Source organism: Patagioenas fasciata, chromosome 1 (genome assembly GCF_037038585.1).
Source record: "Patagioenas fasciata isolate bPatFas1 chromosome 1, bPatFas1.hap1, whole genome shotgun sequence".
NCBI classification, from domain to species: domain Eukaryota; kingdom Metazoa; phylum Chordata; class Aves; order Columbiformes; family Columbidae; genus Patagioenas; species Patagioenas fasciata.
The window spans coordinates 170,676,265-170,703,241 of NC_092520.1; the positions used below are offsets into that span (position 1 = coordinate 170,676,265).

The 26,977-nt window shown below is 35.7% G+C and overlaps 1 protein-coding gene across 1 annotated transcript in view; it reads left to right on the top strand.

Annotated features, from left to right (window-relative positions):
• The window catches only part of CFAP54 (cilia and flagella associated protein 54), a 115,226-nt gene that overhangs the window by 2,545 nt on the left and 85,704 nt on the right, over positions 1-26,977 (top strand). The window contains exons 2-14 of the mRNA XM_071800309.1: positions 3,007-3,112; positions 7,428-7,574; positions 9,643-9,814; positions 11,605-11,663; positions 13,006-13,149; positions 13,593-13,706; positions 13,806-13,907; positions 19,554-19,752; positions 20,843-20,938; positions 22,037-22,149; positions 22,278-22,446; positions 23,095-23,180; positions 25,928-26,062. Of these exons, the coding sequence (XP_071656410.1) occupies positions 3,007-3,112; positions 7,428-7,574; positions 9,643-9,814; positions 11,605-11,663; positions 13,006-13,149; positions 13,593-13,706; positions 13,806-13,907; positions 19,554-19,752; positions 20,843-20,938; positions 22,037-22,149; positions 22,278-22,446; positions 23,095-23,180; positions 25,928-26,062 (1,642 nt within the window). The remainder of the gene's footprint in view (positions 1-3,006; positions 3,113-7,427; positions 7,575-9,642; positions 9,815-11,604; positions 11,664-13,005; positions 13,150-13,592; positions 13,707-13,805; positions 13,908-19,553; positions 19,753-20,842; positions 20,939-22,036; positions 22,150-22,277; positions 22,447-23,094; positions 23,181-25,927; positions 26,063-26,977) is intronic.

The following is a 26,977-nucleotide window of genomic DNA, read 5'->3' on the forward strand; positions in this document are numbered from 1 at the left end:
AAACCAGCTTCCACATGGCAAGTATGTTCACTGTAGAAAAAGAAAATTGTCAGCTTCATTCCTCCAATGCTATCAGCCTTTGGTGTTGATAAGTCAACACTAAGGCCATAATTTAGGCACTTAAAATGTTCAAATGTAAGAAATAAAAATTACTGAGGACTTGCCCTGTGCTGGAAGCATGAGTCTTTTCAATCAGAAGTGGCAATCAAAAGTATTTTTTCCCCAGCTGAAAGAGAAGTTGTTTTACCCCTTTTCTCTGGCAGTGGGGCCATAAAATCAATAGTTCAAGGCAATCATTTGATCTCATGTTCTGTGGTTTAGCCTCCCTTTTTAGTAAGACACCTTTTGATCAGTGTCAGAGAATCCTTTCCTACCTGTAACAAAGCCTTTTGGCCCAGAAGTGGACTTTTGCCATGTGGACGTTACTCTGTGCACACTATTATGGGTTGACCTTAGGGAATTTTTTTATTGTTCCTGGAGTGATTGGAAATAAAGAAACTTCACCTCTGAGCTCTAACAGCCCCTTATTTTTTTTGATAATTCACTTGCTTAACTTGTTATTCTCGTGTCCTACAGCCTGTTTAAAGGAAAGGCTGATGAGCTGTTTGGGCAGTGTCTCACTCTCCTCCTTTGTCTGTGTCAAAGAGACATTCCTGTGTCATGAGCTCACTTGTATTTAGTCATAGCATTGTAGCAGATACCATTTACCTTAATCTTCCCATTGGAGTTGAAAGTCTAGTCAGATTTGTCACTACTTTACTAAACTAGTTTATTATGGACCTGTTAGTCATTAATTACATCTAAGAATATTATTTGTTAATATAAGCATTCAAAACAGAACTTGATACTCATTGGGCACTTTCCAGTTGATCAGTTGTAAAGAAGTTTATTAGTCTCACCTTCCAGAACTTTATCCACAGTCATTCTTAACTTCAGTTACTTTACAGCCTTACAACCTGGAAATTACTTCTTTTCCCCACCCCACCCCCCCAGAAGCATCCATTAAACCTCTTGAAATCTGGAAGTCTCTTCCTAAGCTTCTTCCCTTGGTAGTCCAAGGGAACTGCTTGGACGCCTGACAGATTCCTTCACTTTGGAGCCTCTGCAGATTTTTCCCTACTAACCAGACTGGTAGCCTTCTCTCAGCATAAGAAATCAGTAGCCACCCAGGCTGTTAATTGCTTATGGATTGACCAGGAGGGACTCATTCCCCGTTTAGAAGGTGCTCTTCATTAGGCCAGGCTATGGTTGCCTTTAAAAACATAATGCCTTATAACACTTTATTCAGATTGTTGCTTTTGGCCTACTTTGTGCTGTTACTGCATTTTTCCTTTAGGATACACCTCTAGAATGTCCTACTTATTTCTTTGCTGCTTACTTTCAAGAACTGAGAATTATGCTGAGATGACACTTTAAGAAAAAAAGGATTATGATTGTTGTAATTCTTTGGTGTAAAGATGATTTTGACAGGTTTCTCATACAGCCATCTGTTTCACCTTGAATTGTGAAGGTGGCTTGCAGCCTTCTGTGTGGAAAAAATGACGTTACTTATTGTGCTTTTTTTATTGTGAGTCTTATAAGCTGAAATGAAGAGGTGTCTGAGAGACTGTAGGAATGGATTCCAGGTCTCTGAATGTCAGAAAATGGCTTAAGAAAGTGTGTTGCATTCTAATCTACAGTCACTGTCTTAAGAGACTGAAAAGCTCCAGCTACATACCAGTGAACAAGCACAAGGTTTACATGTGAGAATTCAGCTAGAAGGTTATTTGAAAACATTAATTCCACTATCTTCAGTTGTTTTCCTTCCTCATAAATTGCTACCTATGAATAATTCAGCTGTTGTGGTTTCACAAGGCACCCTTTTGCTGAGGTTTCTGTACAAGGGATTTGTTAAGAGAATAAATGTAAGAAATGCTTGACACTGTGAACACTGCCAATACTATTATATTAATAATTAGGTAAGAGGATTTTTCTCTGAAAAATCCCTGTGCTTGTTATCAGTCTGACTGATCAATTATTGTTTTCCAGTTTGAATATAGCTTTCTTCAAGAAGTCTGGGGTGGGAAAGTTGTACACATGAGGGCATCAAACAGCAATCAGTAGGGACTAGAATACTGGTGTGATGTAGTCAGTTCCTCTGTAGAGCAGCCAAACTGCTCAGAGCCAGTTACTGGGTGGCTTGCTGGTTCAGCCAAATAAGTGATTTGTTACACAGAGTCATCTTCGATGACAACTGTGGCTGGAATAACAGGCAGAGGCAACAGAAGAACATTGCAACTATTGCCATAAAATCCTTTATATTTTAACAAATTTGTCATTTGCTTCTTTCTGAATCCTACCCTTTATGATTTAAAATTCCTGAACATTTCACACCAAAAGCAATTCATGCTAGAGGCTAATGACTTTCTTCTGTTGGGATTCATGGTATAAGTCTATATACCTCAGGCTCTGTAGTTCTATGTTCTATAGCTCTATATACTCTATAGCTTTGTGTTTTATTCTAGGGATAACCATTCCTAAGTTTGTTGCTACCTGACATACAGTGTTATTTTGGGATCTTTTTTCCTGTTCTTAACGTTTGTAGATGCCAGTCAAAAAATTGCTGTGATCTGTAATCCACTGAGTTTCTTTAAAATATCAAATTGTTTCTTCAAACAGAATCTCTCAAATACAAGCCGAAAGGTGGGACAGGTCGTCCACTTACGACCATGTTAGAACAATGCAAGGTGATTAATGCTAAGACATTTTAATAAGAATTTACACAGGAGAAAATTCATCCTACTTTAAATGTATGATAAAAACTGGTGACAGAAATGAAACCCAGAAATGTCCTTCGCTGTCTGCTACATCCAGTTGTAATAATCCCTTGTTTTGAAATATGTAGAGGTTCAAACAGATTTGGAAGAAAGGAGTTTTCACAATTTGAAGTTTTCCTGATTTGTTTACTTGTTGTGACAGGCCTACTGCCAGTTTAATCTGAAATCTTTCCTCCTGTATCTTTTTTAGAGCAAATACTCTGTTTAATATTTGGGTCAAATATAAGCCTCGACTGCCAGAGTGGTATTACAATGAAAAACTTCTGAAAGTTGGTGATTCTCTTGCTCAGATCAAAGTAAGTCATTTGAAAACAGAGAAGGCTCAGTCACAGTATTTGTTTCATTATGTTTCTATGCTACTTTAATTTTTAACCATATTTTACTGAAAGCTATTTAGAAAGTAGTGAAAACTTTTACAAAATAATTCCAATGAAAGTGATGACTTGTATCTCTTGCTTATTGTAAAATTGCCTTGATCTTTTGATATATTTTCTATATCTCTATTTCCTGTGCACCCATTGCCTTTTTAAACACCCCGAAGTCCTTCTTTAATATTTGTTTAATGTTTCAGCATGGTAGAGTACAATATCTGTCTGTGCCTATAGATGCTGCTTAAGTACAAATCGACAATGATAGGGCAGTGGTGGTTTGTTCCACTGACATATCAACTCGGTGCTCAGTTAACCACGCATCAATGTAAAGAATTGTCAGGAGGGGAACAGAGAACAAAAAGCAGGGTGCAATTACACATTATACAACTATATGTATCAATGATCCCCTTGCGTCTTGGATTCTATGTGCACTTCTGGTCTCCTCAAAAATGGTAAAACTCAACTAAAAAAGATTCAGGAGCTTGATTGTTGAAGACTTTAAGAGTATTTGGAGCATGTTTTGCTGCATGATAACTCTATTTTTATGCTCTTACCTAGTCAGCCTTTACTGGCTACTGTTGGAGATGGGATACTGGGCTAGTAACTATTGGGCTGACTCAATAAGATTGTTTTTATGTTATGTTCTTATATAATATTTGTCCTTTGTGTCTGCTGGGAAAATAGCCCTCAAAGGTGTGCCACTTATTACCTCAATGATATTTATGTCAGACGATCATGTCATAAAATCTGAGGCTTTCAAGGGTATTTACTAAACAACACTTAGAAGCAGGTCAAAGATGTACAGTTGAAAGCTAGCTGCAAGTAATTCCTTTTAGGATTGAAGAAGGGTGTGTGATCTTGAGTGATACAGTTGTGAAGCAGAAATACTGAGGATTACAGAATTGTCGGTTAATTTATTATGAAAGTTCAGTAGTTGAAAAGTTGCTTTATAAAATACACCTAAAGTCTGTAGAGAATTAGCATAATTTAGACTAAAGGACAGCTCCTAAATAGGTGCTCTCTGCTTAGTGTGATTTTGTGCTTGTAATGATCCATCAGTGGATTTTTCTACTTTTAGCTACTAACGTATTTGAAGATATTTATTTGGTCAATAGTACTTTCCTAACTTAAAACTCTGGTTATTTAGCATGTCTGTACTATGAGACAGTCAAGTATGTATTTTAACTATGTCCTTCAGTCTTTCAGGCCTATTTCAGACACAGAGTTTTGTAATAGAAAAATTTTGTAACAGAAAAATTATATTTATAGCGCAAAAGTTAACAAAAGTCTATAATTTATTAATAGAATTTTTATGTGCTTTTGGAAGAGTTTCTGTAACCTCTACTTATTTTTTGAACATAATGGGAATAAAAAAATAGATTAAACCAAGTTTGTATTTTTTTTTTTTTTCAGAATGGGAGTATTAAATTTAAATTCCCTTCCATGCTGGAAAGAAAAACAGATAACTGATATTGTGTTTAAACTGAAAATAATTTTAAAGAACAGTCTCTTGACTTTTGCATTAGGAAAGCAGTTAAATGACAGTTGTCACCCAGATTCACTCTTTTTCCTTCTCTGCAGTATATGACACTATTCAATTCCCTATTTTCACCTATAAAAGAAGAGGGCATAATTGGAAATGTATCAGGATAGTTTGAGGTGCCATATTTTGGAGGAATGCATTCTGTGGAACTGTTCTTCCACTGTTATGCCATTTGCTTATGGAATCTAGCAAGGATAAATGCTATTTATGGAAAGCATATATGTATGGTTACTAGGTGAGCTTTTCTGCAGAACTGAACAAAGGTTGAGTATCACACAGATCTTACAAAATCTTATATATGTACCCTTTACTGCATCTGCCCTAAAGACTTGGCAGAAGTGACATGTCTCCTCCCTAAAGAACAGCAAAAGCTGAAGCTGAACTTCAGCAGCACTCAGCTCTGACTGCTAGGTTGAAGAAGGCATATAGAAGAGTCCATAACTGTGGAGCTGTTATAATTGAAGGTATATGCTCATGGTATAGTTTTAGAAGTACTCTGAAGTTCTCAAGGAAGCTTGAATAACTGCATTTGTTAATAAAGTCTTCACTGCCTAGGCAATTCCTAGGTGATGTTAATGTTTTCTTCATGTTTTCTTCAAGTTTTCCTCCCTTCTGGGCCTTAAGAATTGATCAGAATATCATATTGAGCTTTTAGTGCTTGGGAACTGCTGCTCTCACAGCATACTCAGTAAGGTTATTTCAAACGCATCAAATCCTGCTCTGTGTACTTTCTATTGGCTTCCCATAGCATAACTCAGATATGGTAATTTGGTCCTTATCTTCAAGATCCTAAATGACCTGGACAGAGATTGCCTAAAAATAATATAGAATTCTGAGTAAAGACTTCTGCTTGCATCTTCAGTACTCTAATGTGTTTTTCTACAGGAAAGGTAAAGTTATCAATGTTGTTGAAAAAGTTGTTTGCTGGCCAGCCTAAAAATCTGAAGTGAGCTCTCTTTGGAAATTCCATTTTTAGGTGCATTTCTTTGACTTTATAAACTTGGTTTTCATTCTATCCACTTTTTTTCCCTGAAGAAAATAAAAAAGAAACAACATGAGATGGAAGTTAATTACAAATTTCAATGCATTACTGGAAAGATGAATGTAGCTTAACATCAAGCTCTGTGATAGATGGGCTAGAACATATTCCATAAGTAACTCTCTTGGCTCCTATTTGAAAACCGCTAGCTTGAATCTGCCTTTATGTTATATAATACTTAATGATGCATAGTCTTTAAAAATGAATTATTGAATATGGGTACTCAAGAGGTAAGCACCAACTTAACTTTCTCTCTTCCTGCTATTTTTTTAATACTTTCTCACTTCAGATTCCTTCCTATTATATATCTACTGTTTATCTTTTAGGACACACCTGAATTCATTACGTCATGTATCTGGAAATTAGTTACCCCATTAGTCATCATACTGATCAGTACTGACTCACTTTTGTCCCTTCCCTCTCTCCTTGTATCCGCCTGTTACCTCTGGTCTTATATTGTAAACTGTCTGGGACATAAATTGCCTTTTTGCTATATATTAGTTACTCACTTAATGGAGTTCTGATCCATGGCTTCAGATTCTAATAGTTACCACAGTCTGAACCTATGTATTAGTTTACACAAGTGATCGACTGGCCATAGAGGTCCACGGCAAGTAAATGTTTCTGTGTGTGGCTGCTGCTTTCATGCAGCAAAGAGGACAAGAGGGCCATGTGAATTAGACTCCTCAGATGATTAAAAATTCAGGGTGTTACTGTGGTAATAGGAATTTATACTGAAAAAAGTAGGTGCAAGGAAATACTTCTGAATGTGATTAAACATTAAAGGATCATTGTTATAAATACAAATTAGTTACTTTTTTTCCCCAGAATTTATCACGACTAGAGTGTGTGTGTGTGCTAGAATTAGTGGAGCTGGTAGAGAAAGCTCTAACCAGTCTTTGCTGCAGGAAGTGGTGGAGGTGATTCAGTAGGTGGCACTTCCACAGCTGAGTCAGAGCTGAACCACAGTCTCAGCATGATGTTAGAGCGGTTCAACATGCTGCTGGGGAGCTCTATTTTGAATGAGATGTAAAGCTCAACATCCTGTTCGTTAACAGTTCTTAAAGACCCAGTGGCAATTTCTCATCTATTAATGCTGACTTCTTGGCCATGTGTAAATTCTGGTTGTCACTTGTTTCATTATTTTTTAGTGCATCTTATTCTGAAGTGGTTGATTTCTGATAGGAACTTACTTTTATTGAAAAAAAAAAGGCTTTGGCATCAAGGAAACAGGGGGGAGAAAAGTGATGATGTCTGTATGTTGTTTATAAAGTTCTGCATTATGAAGCACATTTCTCAGAAGTGTAGTATCATTATCATTACTGTTACAAAGCTGCAGGACATTCCGGGAACCTTTTGAGTTTATTATATTAGCCTGAAATAGTATTTTACAATTGTTCTCTTATATGTCATATTTATGATTAAAATAAACAGAAACTCTCAAACCACAAGATCTTTTAAATACTTCAACCTTTCATATGCTGAGTGTCCACATTAGAAATTACATTGCTGAATGTATGAAACTTCAGTGTTTTATTTTTGGCTGCTCTTTTGCATCAGTACTTTTTTACATAAAGTTAATAAAAAATAGCACATGTTTAACGGAAATAGAAATATAATGTACCAACTGTAAAAATAACATATTATTTGTTCTTCAGGAATATAAGTTGGCACTTCTACAGTGCTATGGAAGATACCTTCAGCAGTTTGTTTCTGTAAACCTTGATGATATCGTAGATGATGTGCATCAATTTAAATCCACCTTTTTTCCAAATGGTATTAGAGACAAAAAGGCAGCACATACGGTAGGTTGTGTGGTGTTTATTTTTGCTGTTGTTATTGTTGTTTTTGTTTTTTTCCAAGACATGCACAGATTAAAAATAAGTAGCCTGTTTTATTCTCCACAAATGTACTTCATGTTAATTAAATATTAATATTAACTAATCTTTAATAGTTTGTCTGTATAGGTTGTATTAAGATTTAATAGTCATATGTGTGATGTGAACATCCAGAGTTGGTGTACATTTTTAAGAGGATTTAAGTGCTTATGCTTTTGTGGCATAAGCCAGCCATTATCAGCCTGATGTCAAAAAGACAATTTTCTCTGAACAGGTTATTCTGCAATGGTCTACAGCAGTTTTTGCTCTGAAATAGTTGCTATGAACCACTGTCTGAATCAGACTCTGGGCAAAATTGATAAATGTCCTGCAGTTGTACATATTTGTATGATGTGATCTAAGAACTGGGCACAGTTGCAGGAGAATTAAAACATTGCCATTTGTACCATAAATGTGCAAAAATATTACATGTAAAAAACCCTCATGACATAGTAAAAAAGCAGGACTGCATTACTATCAATAGTTTACTTGCTCACTATGAAAAAAGGCAGAATGCTGAATAGTTTTATAAGTCTTCTGAGCTCTGGGAAACTGTGACCTCTAAAGCATGTTGGTATCCTTTTGTGTTAATTGCTTATCAAGGTAGGGACTTGCCATTTGTCATTTGTTATCCATGGAAGAAAGTATTTAGTAGGTATAGGGGGAATGCTGAAAACATATTAGATTTTCTCATAAGCAGATCTTTGCTGAAAAGCTCTATTTTCAGTACATGGTGGATACTTAAAAAGAAACTAAGTTATTCTGTGATAAAGAACAACAGAAGGAAATCATAGACATCTCCCATGTATTGAGCTAATAACATTCATATTGCTCTAGTCAGAGTTAGATTGTAAATAGGTGGTTAGTATGAGAAAAAGCAAACAGTTTGCTTAAAAGCTAGAAACAGATACCATGACAGAAGAGATACATTGTTTGTATTGTTTTATTGCCTTTCAAAAATAGTTCAGCTTCCTAGAGAGAACATTATGAAAGACTATGTTAACCCATTTTATTTTGATTGAAAAAAAATGCTTTGTAAATATATTTGAAGCTCCAGAGGTGGTTTCTCCTGTTTTCTATATGTCTGCCTAGACCTAGAACCAGTCATAGTGCCAGATGTTATTATGAGTCTATACTAAATTGCCTGTTCTATAACTTACCCTTTAGACACTGAGATATCCCTAATTTTTAGATATGGAATCTAGTTTGACAATGATCTCTGAAGTTGGAAATGGATAATGATAATGTGTCAGATGATTTAATCTAAAGGCTTTATGTGCCATATTTCTGCAACTAGTACTTATTTTTTTATGTAACACCAGGGAAATTGCAGAAACAGAGTTCCAGGGCTTGAAACTTCCAATTTCAGTGACTTAACTGCAAAAAAACCACATAATTCCAAGTATTATCAGGTTAGTAGGTTTCTGAGAGGTTGATAGCTACTGACTGCCCATGTTCCACTTAGCTCATTTTCTCACATGTTGGTTTGTTCAGATGATGCTGAACTCCAGACAAGAGTGAGCTCACTTTGTTAGGTTTTACTAGGAAGAGAAGGAGCAATGCATCTGTAGAAAAGTAATGAGAGTGAGAAATATCGTCTCTGTGATACAGATGGAAAAATAAAGTACAGAAGAGTTAAGACTTGCTTTAATTTAGAGAGGACATATACAGAGAAACCAAGAATTAAAACTGGATTGTTTGAATATAATTTTAATGCCTCATTTACCCTTTTTCCCTATGCCCCTTTCAGCAGCCCTAGGGCACTAGATGCATTTTCATCCTGTGACGCAGTGGAACCTGACTCAGGCTAATGGTACAGCAACTTTAAAACTTTAGCACTTTCCCCGTGTTCTAATTCTTATTTCAATGTCACATCATTTTTTTTTTCCCTTGTATGCTTGATCTTTTAATATGCGCCATTTTGTTGGCTGATATACAAATTGACGTATGTATTTTAACTATGTATATTAATTTTACATGTTTCCATACCTTTTAGTTCCATGCTTTGCAAGAGAGGAATGTTTGCATTTATCAGCTGGTTTGCAGCAGTGACAGAAATCTCCAGAATCAAGAGTCCCTGAAGACTTGTTTCAACGTCTTGTCCTCATTACGAGTTACTATGCAAGTGGCTCTACCTCAGGAGAATTTGTGTTGGCTTATCTACAATGGTACCTCAGGCTTTGCATTTACATTTCTTTGCTAAGCAAACCTGTGGAGGGAAACTTATACATATTCTTTATGGTCAACAGAAGGGTCATAAATAAATCTCTAGTTAGTCTTCAATTGCAGTAGGCTTTTTTTTCCCCTAAAATAAGGCATTTTTAAATTGAAGTTTCTACACAGTGTGTCTTTTTCAGATATACAGCTGTAAAAGTAATAGCTTTTTCATCATGTGGTAAGCGTACTAATAAAACGAAATCTAACAGTATAATAAGAGTTTCTTTGAGTGAACCCTGATTTAAAAAAAAATCTCATAAGATTTTCTGTTAATAAATTGTTTGTGTTAATGGGTTTGTTTGTTCATTTGTTTTTAAAGGGAATTGCAGATCTAAGAGTAGAAAATGACTGTCGATGACATTACATCTTTGTACTTTTTCTAAATGATCTTTAAGGCTGGAGTTAATAATGAAACTATTATAAAAAATACCATATGACATTTGAGAATTTGAATATCTCTGCATGTGATTTTAGTGTGCCACTTATAAATGATTGAATTAGAGAAAAAGATGAGGAAAAAATGAAACTTCCATGAATTAGATACACAGAGAATGGTATATAAAGATCTTTATTTCAAGAACAACAACAGTATCTTGTTGCTTTGAAAGGCAATGTTATTTAGTCAAAACACTATTATTAATTTGTTCTGCTATGATCAGTTGTTGCAATATAAATTGAAGACATCATGTGGTTTTAATTTAATTTTGGAACATTTACTTTCTTTGAGCTACAACTGGTCAAAATTCTTATCCTTTTGTTTTGCTGGGACTGCCGTTTCCTTCAGTCCCTACTTTTGAGGTGTGGTTTTTGTCTTTCTGTGGGAGAAGAATTAAAATTAAAATATACTTACTTGCAATTCTTAAGTCCCACTCCCTGTGTGTGGGACAGGCCTCTGTACCAAACCTAGCTAATAGTCTTATATGATTAGAAATATATGTTGGGTGATAAATCCAATTCTTCCCAGTTCCTGAGTATTTTTCTGCGATGTCTGCAATAGATTTTGTGCCTCATTACACATTAGGCTGATAAAAAACTATCTTCCTAATGCCTCTTCAATTCTTACTTACTGGGATAATAAAACCCTTCTAGCTGTGACAGTTGACATTGTGAGGCCTCCCACTGCCACAGGTGTCCCTTTCTGAACATTCTTACAGCAGAAGAAAAGACTTCACCCTCTCAGAACTTCAGTGTCTTTTATACTTCTTTATACTTTGAAATTCACCTTTTAGACATAGTCTAAATTCATTTTTTGACAGGATTTTATTTGTAAGTCAGTTTGATGCTTTTGAAAATTCTGTCCTCAATCGATTGTCTTCATTTCACTTATTGAACTTAACATCATGTAATAGTGGTGTTGTCTGCTGGGACAGTGCCATGACAGACTAAAAGAATCACATAAGGTCTGTGAGGAGAGGTAATATATTTTTTAAAGGGACTGGCATTTGAGGATAAAAATTAGATTTTTCTCTCAGTTATTTAATAAAAATTCAATATAGTGGATTTTTAAGATTTGATTCTTTTATGATACTACTTCATCATGTAGGTATTTTTTAAGCTAATACTGTGTAAGAATTCAATGGCTTCTCTGATTTAAAAGTAGTTATAGAAAAATTACTAGTTCATTTTTCATCCTCTGGATATAACCCAGATACTAAGAAAAAGTTTCATTTGGTTAGCATAAAAAATTTCCTGTAGGATCAGAGAATATACCTGATTTTTTTTTACTGATTTTCTTTTGCAGGCACTATTCATATTTACACCATATGCAGACATTTGATGACGAGAGGTCAGTCTGCTAAGGTATGGCAAAGTAAATAGAAACCTTTGAAAAATTTACAGAAGACTGGAAAATGCACCTGTATTTTACGTAACACTGTGCTGTGAGATGTCAATTTCATTGTCATTGCCAATAGTAGCACTTTGTCACAAGGGAATAAAATGTCTATGTTGCAAAATGGCCAATTTCTAAGCCCTCAGGCCTTTATGGCTCTGCTCCTTCCTTGGTTGTGGAATAGAACCCAGCATGATGTCTTGCTGGTCTTTGAGATGGGTTATGTTAGACTGTTTCAAAGGGCTCTAGGTGCTTTTTTTTTTTTTTTTTCAGGGAACTGTATAAAATAAAAAAAGTTGGTCTTTTGTTTCATAAAAGTGGAAATGTACTGACACCTGGTGGCTAGGTTGTTAGTTGTAAATACTTGATAAAAATGACCTCCCCCAGCCCCCGCCCTTTTCTTTTTAATCAGGAATGCAGTTTTTATTTGTCTTAGCTTTAGCTTTTTCCCCTAAAACTTGAACAGAGTCTGACTCAGCCTCGATTCAGTATATTTTCTTATCTGTTGTTTATATCAATCTTTCATCAAGCAGGAAAGATTTTTTCGCTTTGACCATCTTTTATTGAACTCTGAAGTGATTTAGCACCTCCTTTAACATATTCAAGCTTTTACTGTACGGGTAACAAAGGAACTGATCATAGGCATTTCAGGTTCTTTCAATTCAGACAAGAAGAAAATCTGTATATTGACTTAATTTAGGACTATGGCTGTGCGTATTTTGTGTACCTCAGGAAACAGCTGACCCAAAGAAAATACAAGGGGAAGATATTGTTCAGTCAATTTAGCAGGACTAATTCTTAAAATTAGACTGCTGCAATGACTATGTTGACCGTAAAGTTAAGAGCTGATACTGTAGTTCTGTGGTTGTAGATTGATCTAAGTGCAGGCTGTAACCAAAGAAGGCCGACTCCATTGCATCCCAAATGAGCTCACTGATCTGTTTGGAAACAAACTTAGAAAAAAATGATTGCTAGAGTTGACACAAAGGAGAGGGAGAACTCTCAAGAGCAGATGAGACAGAGCAGGACCTCTGGTGGCAAGACTATAGTGAACTGGAGTGGTTAAGGTAGCTTGGAGACTAAAATGTAATCTTTGACCACGGATTCAAATGAGAAAAAACCCCCAATAATATGGAGAAGGAATGCTTTGCAGTCAATAACACATGTTAAAAATTAATACAATTTCTGTGATTTTTATTTTCCTGTTTTAATTTGTCCTACCAGGTGAGGATAAATGTTTGTATGTGTCCTTTTTGTATATTTATGGAGTTTAAAATGCATGCAGTTTAAAGCTGTATTTCATCAATACAGGTTCTGGAATACTTACTGTGGGCCAGTATATGTATGGAATCATCTGTTCCACTCTTATCTGTACATTATTTGACATGGAGAGCCACCCTATATACTGCAGTTTCTCAGTGTTATTTTGATTGTCAAGTCGGCATTCATGGAGAGGTATCCTGATTTACTATACATAGCATTCCAGATGCAATCAGATGGGAAATAAATATTTATATATAATTCCTAGATTACACATCCTGCTTATTATCAGATTTTATGTATTTAGAGTTCTGCCTGTATTCCAAAATTTAACTGCAAATTGGAGATGTGTTGCCACATGTACATGAGTAATCAATTTTAAAGTTAAATGCAATAGTACTTTGTAGTATAATTATAGTCATAAACTTCTAGCATTACGTAGTTCCCAGCCCCTATGCATAGATACAAAAGATGTGTTGTGAAGGTTTTATTCTCCTTTTCAATTTTTGATGACCTGGCTTTCATTACAGCTCTTTGCAGTTGTCTGAATTCAAGAATGATATGATTCTAAAATTAAATACCAACATAAAGAATATGAAAACAGAGTGTAATTTATTTTTTTTTAATACATTGGACAGGTGTTTGCTCGCCGTGGTCTGATTAAAATTGATGAACTGAAGCAATTAGAAAATATCAGTTCATCACTGGAAAATTCAGAGACAAAGAAGATTTTTAAAGAGGCCACTCTAAAGGTATAATTCTGCAATTTATTATGAACAGGTAGAGTAGTTACAGTATCTATGAACAGAACACATAACACAGTTATTTACTTTCTTTTTTCGTTGTGTCAGATGTCAGTAATGATTTTCAAGAGAGCAGTATATGAATCCAGAAGAAAGCCAAAAAGTTCCTTTCGACCTAAGTTAAGAGTTAGCCTGAAAGAAACACAAAATGTAAGTCTAACATTTTGTATAATCATTCTCTTTGTTTACTATTTTCATGTGGTAAATATGTGATAGAATTCTGTTTTGTACACATGGTTCAAGGAGAAAGTTGTACTCTTTCAGTTTCATAGTTAACATGATTTATCATTAATACTCATAAGAAATTTGAAAGGAGGCAAGATGTAGTACTTACTGCTTTAGAAAAATACTGTTTTTTTCTAGCATTTTTTTCCTTTAGCAATTATGTTAGTGATAGGAGAAATCTTGTTCAAATTCATACGAAGTGTATCGGAGTCCCGAGTTTTCCATGCTGTGTTAAATTACTGTGAAGATAAAGGAATAATTTGAAAAAAAGCTACTATGTTTTTAAATTTTTTTGTACTTACGTTGAAGAACTCTCTTGAGAGATTGTTTTTGAAGGCCACTTTTCTGCAAGACATTGTGACTTATAGAAAGGCATCTAGGATACAAAATAAACTTTTAAGGAAGTAATTTCCTCAAATTTCACTCCTTCCTTGTGTTCTTTACAGCCAGTGTCAAAAATGAGTGATCTATTTGTATAAGAATTAAAAATAATAAAAGAAAATGCTTTTTTTGTGTGAGTGCATTGTCCCTTTTTTGGTCAGCATGCACAGTTTAACATATTCCCTTTCTGATGGACAGATGGTTGTTCTGCTTTCCTACTGTTTGCAATTGTGATTTAAATGAATTTAATTCTTGCAGTATTCCATAGGAAGCTGGCAGAGAGGAATGATTGAAAGTACTAATCAGCAAGCTTCTAAAACCACACTCTTTTACTAATATTGCCTGCTCATTGGGATGCTTTGCACCCATATAAGCAAAAGATTGTGATGCTTTTGCACTGTGACACCCCCTTGTGATAAAAAGCATTATTCTGTTTGCTGATGATGATATTTATATATATATAAGTATATATATACATATATATAAATATAAATATGTAATTTGGTTTGATTGAGTAAATTTTTTTATATATATACTGCATTATGAAGAATAACTGCTATTGCAGTATCGTAGGAGTAAAGATGTGGGTTGCATGGGACTTCTGGAAGTCATTTACTCCAGCCTCTGACTTGAAGCATGACTTTTGCCAATGACAGATAAATCAGATGTGGCTTTGTCTTCAAAACTTTCAATGAAGGAGATTCCCTGGCCAATTTAGATAAATTCTTCCAGTACTGCATTACCCTCCTAATTAACATACTTTGTACTGCACTACCCTCCTAATTAGCATTCTTTCCCTGATGTCTAATCTGCAAGTCATCCCTGATACTTTCAGCACCATCTGAATTGAAGCCATCTAGTCCAGTCCCCAAAGTTGAACCTTGTTATACTACCTGTTTCTTCTCAGAAGAGTTTGGCTTCTTTACTTTCCTAAGTCTTCTTCAAGAAGTTGTGGGCAGCTATTAGGTCACCCTTTAGCCTCTTCTTTGCCCGACTAAGTCTTCCTCAGCCTGTTCTTTTACGTTTTATGCTCCTAATCATCTCAGTAGACCTCCAAGGGATCCTATACTGTTTCTTATCTAGCCTAAAAGTGAACATAGTACTCTAGGTGGACCGTCATGAGTTCCAAGTAAGGGAAGAAAATAACCTCTTAATGTGCTGTTTACACTTTTCATAGTGTAACCCAGTCTGCAGTTTGCCTTCTTTGTGACAAGAGGACACTGCTGGCTCAGGCTTAAAAACCAGGTCTTTTTTTGGCAGTGCTGCTACTCCAAAAGTTGGTTTCCAGTCTGTAGAGAACCATTCTTTCCCATATGCAGAGCTTGGCACTTCTTGCAGTGGAACTACTTCCTTAAGTTTCTCAAGGCCTCCTTGCACTGAAATTCCATCATCCTTTAATTCTCATTATGTAGATATAGATCCATTATGTATGTACCTCATAATATAATGCAAAATTGAGGAATCTCTTTGCATTATTTGAAAGATAAAAGGAAAGAGGTACTACAAAATGACAGCTTCTTTACCACAGTTTATCTGATGCTAGCACAGATTCAAACATTCAGAGCTGAATGAACAGGTTTAATCTGGATTTTTTTGTTCATAGTAATCTAATTTATTCATAAAATACTTTGAGATAATTACTTCATTTAAAAACATATACTGCACTAGGTACAGTAAAAGCCAAGTAATTAGGAATGATGTATTTTCTGTCTTAAATAATTGTTTAATATTGACATATTTTTTATTTAATTATTTCTTGCCATTAGTCTATATTATGTTGTGGGTTTTTTTAAAGGAAGTTGTCTGCATTAGAAAGACTTACCAAAATGAGCTGAGATTGTTCATTTGATACAGTTTGTGATTATTAGTAAAGTTATAATGAAGTTATACCAATACGTTACAGATGTGCTCTGACTGTGTCACATGCTTCTGTTACGTAAGTTATTCATCAAAGCTTTTTAAAAGATTATCTGATACTTCAGTTTCAAATAATTTACTTGAATCATAATTAATATTAAACAGCTGCATGGACAACACAATCGATCTGTTCCAAACGTCACTTACGGGAAATTTCCCGTTATCCAAGATAGGGCCCAAGCCTCCACATGTTCAAGTATGTGTGGTTTGCACATGTAAAGGTACAGGTCAACTTTCTGAAGGTCAGTTGATTCTGGAATAATTAAATACTTCTGCATGAATGATGATCATCTAAAAGTCTTGCAGAACAATTAGGATATTAGGAACTCAGAATACTTTCAAATAGGGTGTTTGCTCATCAGACACCCAACATGTCACTAAAACCTATGTCACATAGCAGGAATCACATATATCTGGTCTCCAGAACCATGAAAAATCTTCAGTAAATGATTTAGTTCTGCAGTGTCTGTTTGACTTTCTGACAAAACTCAGTGCCTGAAGTTAGCAACAAATTGTTAGAAATTATACTGTTAATAACTCCCCCACTAAAAGTGTTTTGCTTCTAAAATGTGCTACAGTAATTTTCATTACCTTATTTAAGAAGGAATAATATTGAATATTTATATTTGTTTCTGCATACCTTTTTTAGTTTGACAAGATTCATTGAATGATGTAAAATCTGAAAGCACTGTTTTAATAATTATTTCAGAATATTTTTAAGTTTATTGTTAAGTAAAGTGAAAATATGGGACATTTATTTCTGCCTAATATTTTGACTTTTCAAAACAATTTCCCTTTTGAATTATAGGACATGTATGATGCAGTATAACAGGTAGAACAGTTATGTTTAGAGTTCAGTCCACTATGTTACAGAACATATTATGCTTGGACTAGCAAAGAATTAAAACTCTTCCTTCTACTTTAGTATGTATGCAGTGGAACTTGGTTTTGCACTTGAATCACCTTGAAAAATTGATACACCCTAGTCTGTGCTATTTAGTTTAAATTGGCTTTCACTTTGAGGTTCTTCTGCACCAGTGCAATGTTTGTCTTCTAAACATGACACAACAATGCTTGTGCAAAAATATTTTTAATAGTAAATTACATGCCCATTCTCCTCTGCATTTTTACAAAGGTATTTAAACAAAGCCTACAATTTGTTCGTAGCCTGTCATGGAAGATACATGATGGATATTGCTTTCTACTTGCATAGATCTCATTCCTAGATTGGGCTCATAAAGCCAAATCTGTGTGGGGAAAAAAGATACATTGAATACAATGACACAAAATGTATCATGTGCTTTGAAATTTATTTAGTGTGCAAACATAATTATGAGAATTTATTAAAATAGATGCTGAAAATTTGTTTTGGAAGGAGAACGTGCATCACAGAATCACAAAATGGTTGAGGTTGGAAGGGACCTTTGGTGATATCTGGTCCAAGCCCTGTGCTCAAGCATGGCCACTTAGAGCTGGTTGCCCAGGACCATGTCCAGATGGCTTTTCAATATCTCCATGGATGGAGACTCCACAACCTCTCTGGCAACTTGAGCCAGTACTCGGTCATCCTCACAGTCAAAAAGTGTCTCCTGACGTTCAGAAGGAACCCCTTGTGTTTCATTTTGTCCCCTTTGCCTCTGGTCCTGTCATGGCACCACTGAAAGGAGCCTGGCTCTGTCTTCTTTAGTTCCTCCTTTCAGCTATTTATACACATTTATGAGATCCCTGCTGAACCTTATTTTCTCCAGGGTGAACAGTCCCAGATCTCTCAGCCTTTCCTCATAGGGGAGGCGCTCCAGTTCCTTGAACATCTTCGAGGACATTGGTTGCACTGCCTCCAGTATATCCATGTCTCTCTTGTACTGGGGAGCCCAGAATTAGACACGGTACTTCAAGCGTGGCCTGACAAGTAGAGGAGGAGGATCCCCTCCCTTGACCTCCTAGCAATACTCTGCCTAATGCAACCCAGGCTACTGTCAGCCTTCTTTGCTGCAAGGGCTCATTGCTGGCTCATGTTCAACTTGGTGTACACTAGGACCCCCAAGTCCTTTTCTGCCAAGCTTCTTTCCAGCTGGATGGCCCCCAGCATGTACTGGTGCATGGATTTGTTCCTTCCCAGGTGCAGGACTTTGCACTTCTTGTTGAATGTCGTGAGGTTCCTATCAACCTGTTGAGGTCCGTCTGGATGACAACATGACTTTCTGGCTTATCAGCCTTTCCTCCCAGTTTTGTGTCATCTGCAAACTTGCTGAGGGTTATGGAAGACAGTGTCAAAGGCCTTACTGAAGTTTAGGTAGACACTATCCACTGCTCTCCCCTTGTCTACCAGACAAGTCATTCCAACATAGAAATTTACCAAGTTGGTTAAGCATGACTTCCCCTTTGTAAATCCATGCTGACCACTCTTGATGGTTTTGTTGTCCTCCAAGTGCCTGGAAATGGTTTCCAAGATTAGATACTCCATCAGTATCCAATATTAACTTATCTTTTGTTTTTACTTTTACTCTACTCCCAGCAGAAATGGTTCATCTTTCTTTGGACCAGACAGATAGTTACAGTATTGATGAGGCTCACTCACTGTGTATTTGAAAACAAAAATAACCTGTTAGCTTTAATACTCTAAATGCTGTCAGATACTGAACAGTCAGGTTTGGATTTTTTTCATCAGGTACACATCGAAGCTTGTCTGTAAATATTAATTTGGAGGCTAAAATAAAGAACGTGGATCCAGCAAAGCAAGAAGGAAATTCCCAAAGTTTTGTGTGGTTTAATGTGCCCAGAAACTGATACAACGCAAATACATTTTTATGTGATCTGCCTGTTATTTTTGTGTTATGCTGTTTGAAATGTGCAAGTGAGAGAATATAATAGTATTTTGGTTTCACTGCAGTACTGAACATCCTAATCTTTCTCTGATTTTCTGCAGTGTTTAGAACTTAGCTCCTTATGGTCAAGTCTCTATCATTATAAGGAGAGACCTGTGTGGCTTTAAACTGTGTGGCCTTGATACTCTTCATTCCTAATTTCTATTGTGTTGTTTTCCAAATAAAATACCATGCTGCAGTGTGTGTTGTTGCTATGAAACTGTGGCACTTAAGTACTGTACCCACTTAGCATGAGGCTTTGCTCTGCCTTTGAAGCGTGAAATGAATAACAACTATATATTTTACAGTATATTATTTTTTCTTTTAAACATGTACTTACTTTCTGAAGGCAAGTTTATTGTAGCTCGGTTTAGACATTACAAGGTGTACATGACATTTTCATATTTAGTTGCCGTGGCCTCGCACTACTACTGAACGGCTGCTGACAGAAATGTTCGACGGTGCCGCAGCTCAATTCCTTGCCATCCTGGAAGCTCTGTCTGAAAGTAGCAGGCATGTTCTGCGGCCTGCTCCTCCTATTCCTGATGAAACTGAAATTCATGACGTCATTTCAGAGCTTTTCCTGGCAGGTCTGGAAATCCTCTCAGGTAACAGCATAAAGAAGTGAAAAGAGTGTTTGTTGGTGAGGACCCTGCACCTCCATTTTATTATTTTTTATTCTTTGCTATAATAGGAAGACCTTACCTGAAGGCATATATTTAATTTATAACAGTAGCACCTGTAAAAGCAGGCAATGTTTTTTTAATCTTAATTAAATAGAAGTCAATTGGTCAATCTCTGTTATCTGTTACATCAGTAAAAATCTAGAGTAATCTTAATGTTTTATGAACAGGAAGGAGATAATTTTCTTCATAGCAGCCCTTATGGTGCTGTGCCTCACATTTATGGCTAAAATAGCATTGATAACACACCAGTTTTGGCTGTGCTTGCACAGGGTCAATGCTGTCTCTCCAGCCCTCCTTTTCCCAAAGGCCAGTAGTCTGGGGGTGGGCAGGAGGTTGGGAGAGGACACAGCTGGGACAGCTGACCCGAACTCACCAAAGGGCTGTTTCATACTATAGGACATCATGCTCAGCAATGAAACCTGGGAGAGGATGGGACCATGTTAGTGGTTATTGCATTTGTCTTCCCAAGCAACTGCTATACATCCTGAGGCCCTGCTTTCCAAGAGGTGGTTGGATATCTGCCTGTCTATGGGCAATAGCGAATGAATTCTATTTTTTTGTTGTTGCTTTACTTGCACACACAACCTTTGCTTTTCTTATTGAACTGTCTTTATCTCAACCTATGAGCTTTACTATCTTATTTTATCCTGCTGTCCTATTGAGGAGGGGAAGTGAGCAAGCAACTGGATAGGAGTCTGGAAACCAGGCAAGAACAACCCACTGTGGTGTTTATTTTTTTTTTTTTTTTTTCCCCCGTATAATTTTTTTCTTAAATAAAAAAGATTCAAATTTAGATTGAAAAACTTGTGAAAAATACTGGACTTGATCATTCCTTCCAAATCTTTTTTTTTGGTAGGATCTGGACTGAATATAGCCAAAGATATAGAGATACTGTGTTAATAAAAGATTCTATAGAGACTAAATACAATTCAGAATTATATTTTCTGGAGACAATTACTGGCTAATTAGAATATAAAATGCAAACTGATTTAATAAATTGTCTATGTTAAAGGTGGAGTGAGCAGTACTGTTATTCAAGGAAATCATTGCTCTGATCATTTTGATATAATTAATGCATCATCAACCCTTCTGCAGCTGATACTAACAGGTAATTAACGAGTAAGCTATATTGGAATTTTCAAAGGATTTTGTACCCAGTGATGCAAATGCTTTGTAAGCAGAATGTGTGTTCATGTTAGTAGGACTTTTATGCATAAAGGGACTGCAAAATGGTGTCCTCTTTGAGTAAGATAGGTTTGTTTTTATATATGATGTTAAGGCATTCAAAAGGGATTATGTACAGATATCATTAAGGTTTTCTGAACACAAATATTGTTAAAGTAATATATAGTAATATATGAACATTGTAATCACATAATGTTCAGCATGATAGTTGCCTAAACAATCATTCAAAGTTCTAAACCTGCAATGATGGCCTGATGCTTTCTTATGGAAGAGAAGTGGGATGTAGTAACAGGAGGACTGTTCTAAGCTTGTTGAAATCCCTGGGCTGATCACTGTGCTGCTTTGGAAAATAACAGCTGTCTATTACTGATTTAAAATTACTAACATCTTTTAGCTGAGTGAGCACGTACCCAGGTGATATGATAATGACTATGACGTATTCTTAGGACTGCAGATCACTGCTGAAAATATTAGCTAAGACATGTACTTAGAGTTCCAAGGCCCAGGAAATCCCTTTTCTGCCTTACTATGGTTTGGATAAACTTGAAGTGGTGAGAAAATAGACTCCTTATGTGTACCTGCACATTTTCTAATATAGTAATGAGAAAGACTCACCTGTCTTGCAAGAAATTGTTCATGTTGCTGTACAATTTTTATACTAAATTTCTGTGAAGAAGGGTTGTTAAGGGGTGATACCCAGATTTAAGCTGTTTCTGCAACAGAAAGGACTGAATTCTTGATATCCTCTACACAGGTACAGTAATATCAATAATAGTACAGCCTTATTGGAATGTAACAGGACATTGCAGACACATCATTAAAGTAGTATATAAACTTAGACATTACAGCAAAATAATAAAGCTATTGTGTCTTGTAGAGCTCTTAAAAATCCTTCAAGATTGTGCCAACTATTAAAAAACATGTAGTTTTATCTTTGTATTTATCAATACTTCAATTATTGCTTAAATAAAACTTTCATATATATGTAAAAACCAGATAAAATATTTTTTCATCACTGCAGGAGAACAGGGCGTGTCTGGAGATGCTGCTGTGAAATTTATAAAACTAGCTTTCAGCTATGAAGAGTGGGACGTGTTTGATTCTGCTATTGAATTTGTTGTGAATTTTCTCCAGGTAATCCAGATGCTCTTTGGATATTCTTTATAACATATAGTTGGGGTTTTTTTTCTCCCATGAGGGTAAGGAAGAGTAAAATAATGTAATTTAAAGACGAATTTCTATTGGCTTTTTCTGTCAATTAGGCTCAAGATGATCTGAAATGGAAGAAAGCTGAAGTGGAACTGAAACTTCTTACACTGGTGCAACCTTTACTATTTCCAAGCAAATTTAAATACGGTTTGTCTATTAGTGAGAGCAACACCAAAGAAGCTAGCATGTCTCGTGATTCTGAAAAGAGGCAAACGTCCAGAAGTGAGTGTTCTTCAGTTATAGCTGTGTTTGCATTTGAAATACTTTTGCAGCAAGAAATTTTGTTTATTATTTAAAAACTAGTTAATATGAAACATGCAGTATTCCGTGACAAAAACTAGCAACTGAGAGATTGCAGCTTACTGAATTTTGTCCAGTTTGTTTATCTAAGCATGACTTTATACCATTTCCCTTGTGTGTGAAATAGCATGTATGTTTAACATACATAATTTTATATGCGAAGGTGTAAGAAGAATGCATGTTTTCAGACAGGTTTTCAGGAAAAAAGTGAAACAGACATGTTAGCCTTTCTGTTGTCCTTCTACCTCATTTATGTAAAATTTCTTGGCATTGAAGCAAGAAAAACTTTTTAAGACAACTGTAATTAAATTGTATGACATTCCAAAAAACTGCAAATATCCCAAACACTTTCAATTTCCAAAAATAGCAATGCTCACTTTTTATGGAAAGTAAATAAGCTTGGGAATATCTGTCTCCTTTTTATTTACTATTTCTTAGATTATATTCTATTATCTGCTGGCATAAACTGTTAAATTGATTCACTCAGGTGTTTTCAAACATCATAGGTTTGTAACTAGAAGTAATGTATTGCCTTTCCTTTCCTTCCTTTTCTATAAACATTGAATGTAGAGGATTCTTTAAAGCATGGAGAGCCTTCTCATGATCTCATTATTTTGGCAACAACAGTATTTTCCTGTGTCTGCACATCTAAGCAGGTACAATAAAATTAAAGACATTTCTTCTGAATGAATTACATAATCTGTAATGAATACATATAATTTAAGACTAAAGGAATCAGTTGCATAATTAACAAAATACAAAAATGAAATAGCAAAAATTAAAAAAATATACACATAAGACATGATTAATTGGTGATTTAACAACAAGTAAGTTTGTTGTTGTTGTTGTGGGGTTTTTTTGTTTGTTTTTTGTCTTTTATTGGTGCAATGTACTCAGACTACTTTAAGAATGTTAAATACATATTAAATCGATTTGCAATATCATAGAGCTAATTGCATGGTTCAGCTAATCAAGCAGAGACAAATTCTTATATTAGATTTAGGTGGACAAATATGCTCAACTGGAGGAAACATTTCTGCAATATTTATAGAAATGGAAGCAGTGACCCTAAGGAATGATAATACTTTTATAGCAGCAGTATGCCTGCGATTTAAGATAAATTCTCACTTCAGACAAACAAGCAGCAGCAACAACAAAAACAGAGTGCAACTTTTTGTGCTGAAGTTTGTACTACAGAATAATTCTATTATATATCTGCTGGTTTATTCCCAGAGTAACCACTTTTAGCTTACTTGCTCAAACTTAGATTTCCCTTAATGTGCTGCCGTAAGGGAAAAAACATTACAGTGCAATATCTCCACTAGCATTAACACTAAAATAGCGTGTGATCCAAAAGGCTAATGCAAAGTTTTCCTTAGAAAAAAACATGTTCTGCTAACATGGCATGATGTCTTAACTGCAAAATTAATTTTAGATATAATTTGAATATTGGCCCAACCTGAGTATAATTGGGACATATGCATTTTTTAGCTTTAGTGTAATATTTTCAGTCAAAATACACTGCCTGTGAGGTAGTTATACCGTTAGATAGCATGATTTGTCATTTTTTACATGACCACTGTATTATGGAGGCAGGTTACCTGGATTTCAACTCTTCTGGTTCTTCTACAGTTTCCCACAAATCTCCTTGATACCTAATCTGTCTGTTGAAGAATGAGCATTTTTCCCCTCATTAACAGGGAATTCAGTGATGGTAAAGTTACATGATATAGCTGAGCCAATCTAACAGCTTGCTGCCACCAAACGAGTGGCAAAAGTAATCTTGATTTACTTCTTTTTTCCGTATTTGTTTTGTTTTGTTTTGTTTCTTCCCCCTCCCTCTACTTCTCAATATCAATACCCCTAAAGTATTCCTCTCATACACATACAGGTGTTCAGATAGTGTGGATATCGCAGGCTTGAGTTTCATTGCGCCTGAGATATGAGCCCAGCTCTAGTATAAATGGGATAAAGACGTGTACTGCTCCTTAATCACTGTTCAAAATGTGTTTAACACAGAGTTGATGGACTTTATTGCCTTTTAAAATGTTTTAATTAGGAGGTCAACTGAATAGAGTTTTGAATTTGTTCATTATTCTCTTCACAAGATGCAGATGGGTTTTAACATTTTTTTCAGTTGTTGGATATTCCACTCCAATCTTTTTTTCTATGTTGTTTAAGCTGTTCTTCACTGCTCCTTCATCTGAGCTGCACCAACAACCCATGGAAGTTCTCTGTCAATGCAAAATGAAACCTACTAATCTAGATCTTCTTCTGCAAATATTTGAATACTGTAATAAAAAGAAACCTGTTTGTTGAAGGTTTAGATTGCAGGGTGACAATAAAACCCTGGCAGATGTATTGTTAACGTCCCCCCACTTCCCCCCTTTTTCCCCTCCCTCTCCCCCCTTCCCACTCAGGACAGGTGATTGGGAGGGAAAGAAGGACAGAGAGAAGAGAGTTGGAAAAAATTAAAGATGTTTTACTAATGCTACTAATAAGAATAGAGAAAATAATACAAAATATACAAAACCAAATCTTGCAAAGTCTCAGCAACTGCAGAGCCGGCACCCAAAGTCCTGGATTGGACTCTGCAGCCAATTGGAGCTGGATTCAATCTCTCACTAGGCCTCAGTTCGCAGGGACGACCAGCAAGGTCCTCTCCTAATGTCGGCCATAAGCAGAAGGGAAAAGGGAATCGTGATCTCCCACTTTTATATGAAGTATTCACGTGAATGGAATGTTATACACAGTTGGTCAGTTTCTTGATCACTGGTTTCTCGTTGCCCCTCTCGCGAGATGTCCATCCGTGCTTATCTGTAAGTTTGCATTCCATTACTAGGTTTACCAAAACATGCATCTGGTTCTCCAGGAAAATGCAGCTAATATGAAGGCTTTAGCTGACAGGCAAATTCACTAAAAGAGAAACTTGTTTTTTAACAAAACCAGGACACTGTTAAATTAGGTTACTTAGTTTCCCCAGAATGTTTTGACTATTATAACATTTCACTGGTAGTTAATTTGCTTGTCTATCCCATGTAATTTTCATCTCACTGCTTTCCTTGTCTGTGTTACTTTTGAGAGTTTGACAATAATAATAAAAAAACCCAAAAAACAGAAAACAAGCCAAACCAAACCAAAACACCCCCCCACCCAAACAAACCCCAAACATCTAAATCACTTCCAGTGTTGGAAGAAGAAAAGCCTGGGTGGTCTACCAGAACTTACTTTAAAAAAATTATTTCTTGAGCTTTGAAAATACTGTTACCCATTATGAGAAGTTACGTATTATAATGGTTTATCTACTCACTTTGAAAAATTTAGAGACTGCTTATGTACTGAGTGTTTTGAGAATGTTTGTATACCTACCTGTTTCTATAATTATATTGTTTTTTCTTTCCAGAATATCCATCCTGACAAAGAAATACTTGTTGATATAATAATGTTTTTGTGGCAGAAGTGTAAAACAGGACTTCAGCGAATCCAAATGTGTGGAAGTGACTACTTAAAATCTATGCACAAATACAAAGCTTACCAAGTACTCCTTTATTATAATGTATTTCTCTTAATATCAATGCAGTCTGTTATAGTAATGCAAAGATAAAATATTGGTAGCCAGTCTAAGTATATTTTCTTATGGTAAAATGCAGATAAATCATCTTGGCTGAAAATGTGAATTGTGTATGCACTTTGAACACACTGTGCTCCTACATGCCAGTATCAAATCTCTCTTGGTCTCTTCCCAGTAAAGTAAGCCAGCCTCTGTCAGTGGGCCATGGGGGAGAGAAACTAAATAGTGAAAGTATTGGGACATGATGTAAGAAGGAGCATTTAGTGTGCTGTGGCAGAAAATGTTAATATGTTTCAAGTTCCTTAGATAAGTTGAAGAAAGTGGCAAAATTTTACAGCTTAAGAGAAAGGTGATGGAGGTCAATAGTATTTGTCCCAAGCCTTACCTTGAACTTTTCCTGAGACTGAGAGGCTCTTGGTGAAATGCAGTCTCATGAAAGATAATTTACACTAGTTTTTCTGGGCTGCCAGTTGATGCTGACCAAACAATTTCTGGAGGAGATCATGTTGTGGCCCTGGTCCCTGTAATAAAAGTTTTCAGAGATTCTCCAGAAGGTAGCGTACAGTTACTTTCCTCTGTGTGTACAATAGGAGCATTCAGGTCTCTTTTATACTGTTTAAGAGGGAAGATATGGGGATAAATGAGAGGCAAATTATTGAATCTACTGGAAGGCTTACCATAATATAACATGATGTAAAAGTTGTGCCTGTAGAACATTCATAAACCTTTTTAAGATAATATAAAATAATAATATTCTAAAATAAAAAGTCTACTGTCCAAAGAAATAGGAGCTTTGGAGCAGCGTAACTTCAGCATCTTATTCTGGTGACATTCAAAAAAAGAATCCAAATCCAAGAAAGGAGTTATGTCCATTGTTGTGAA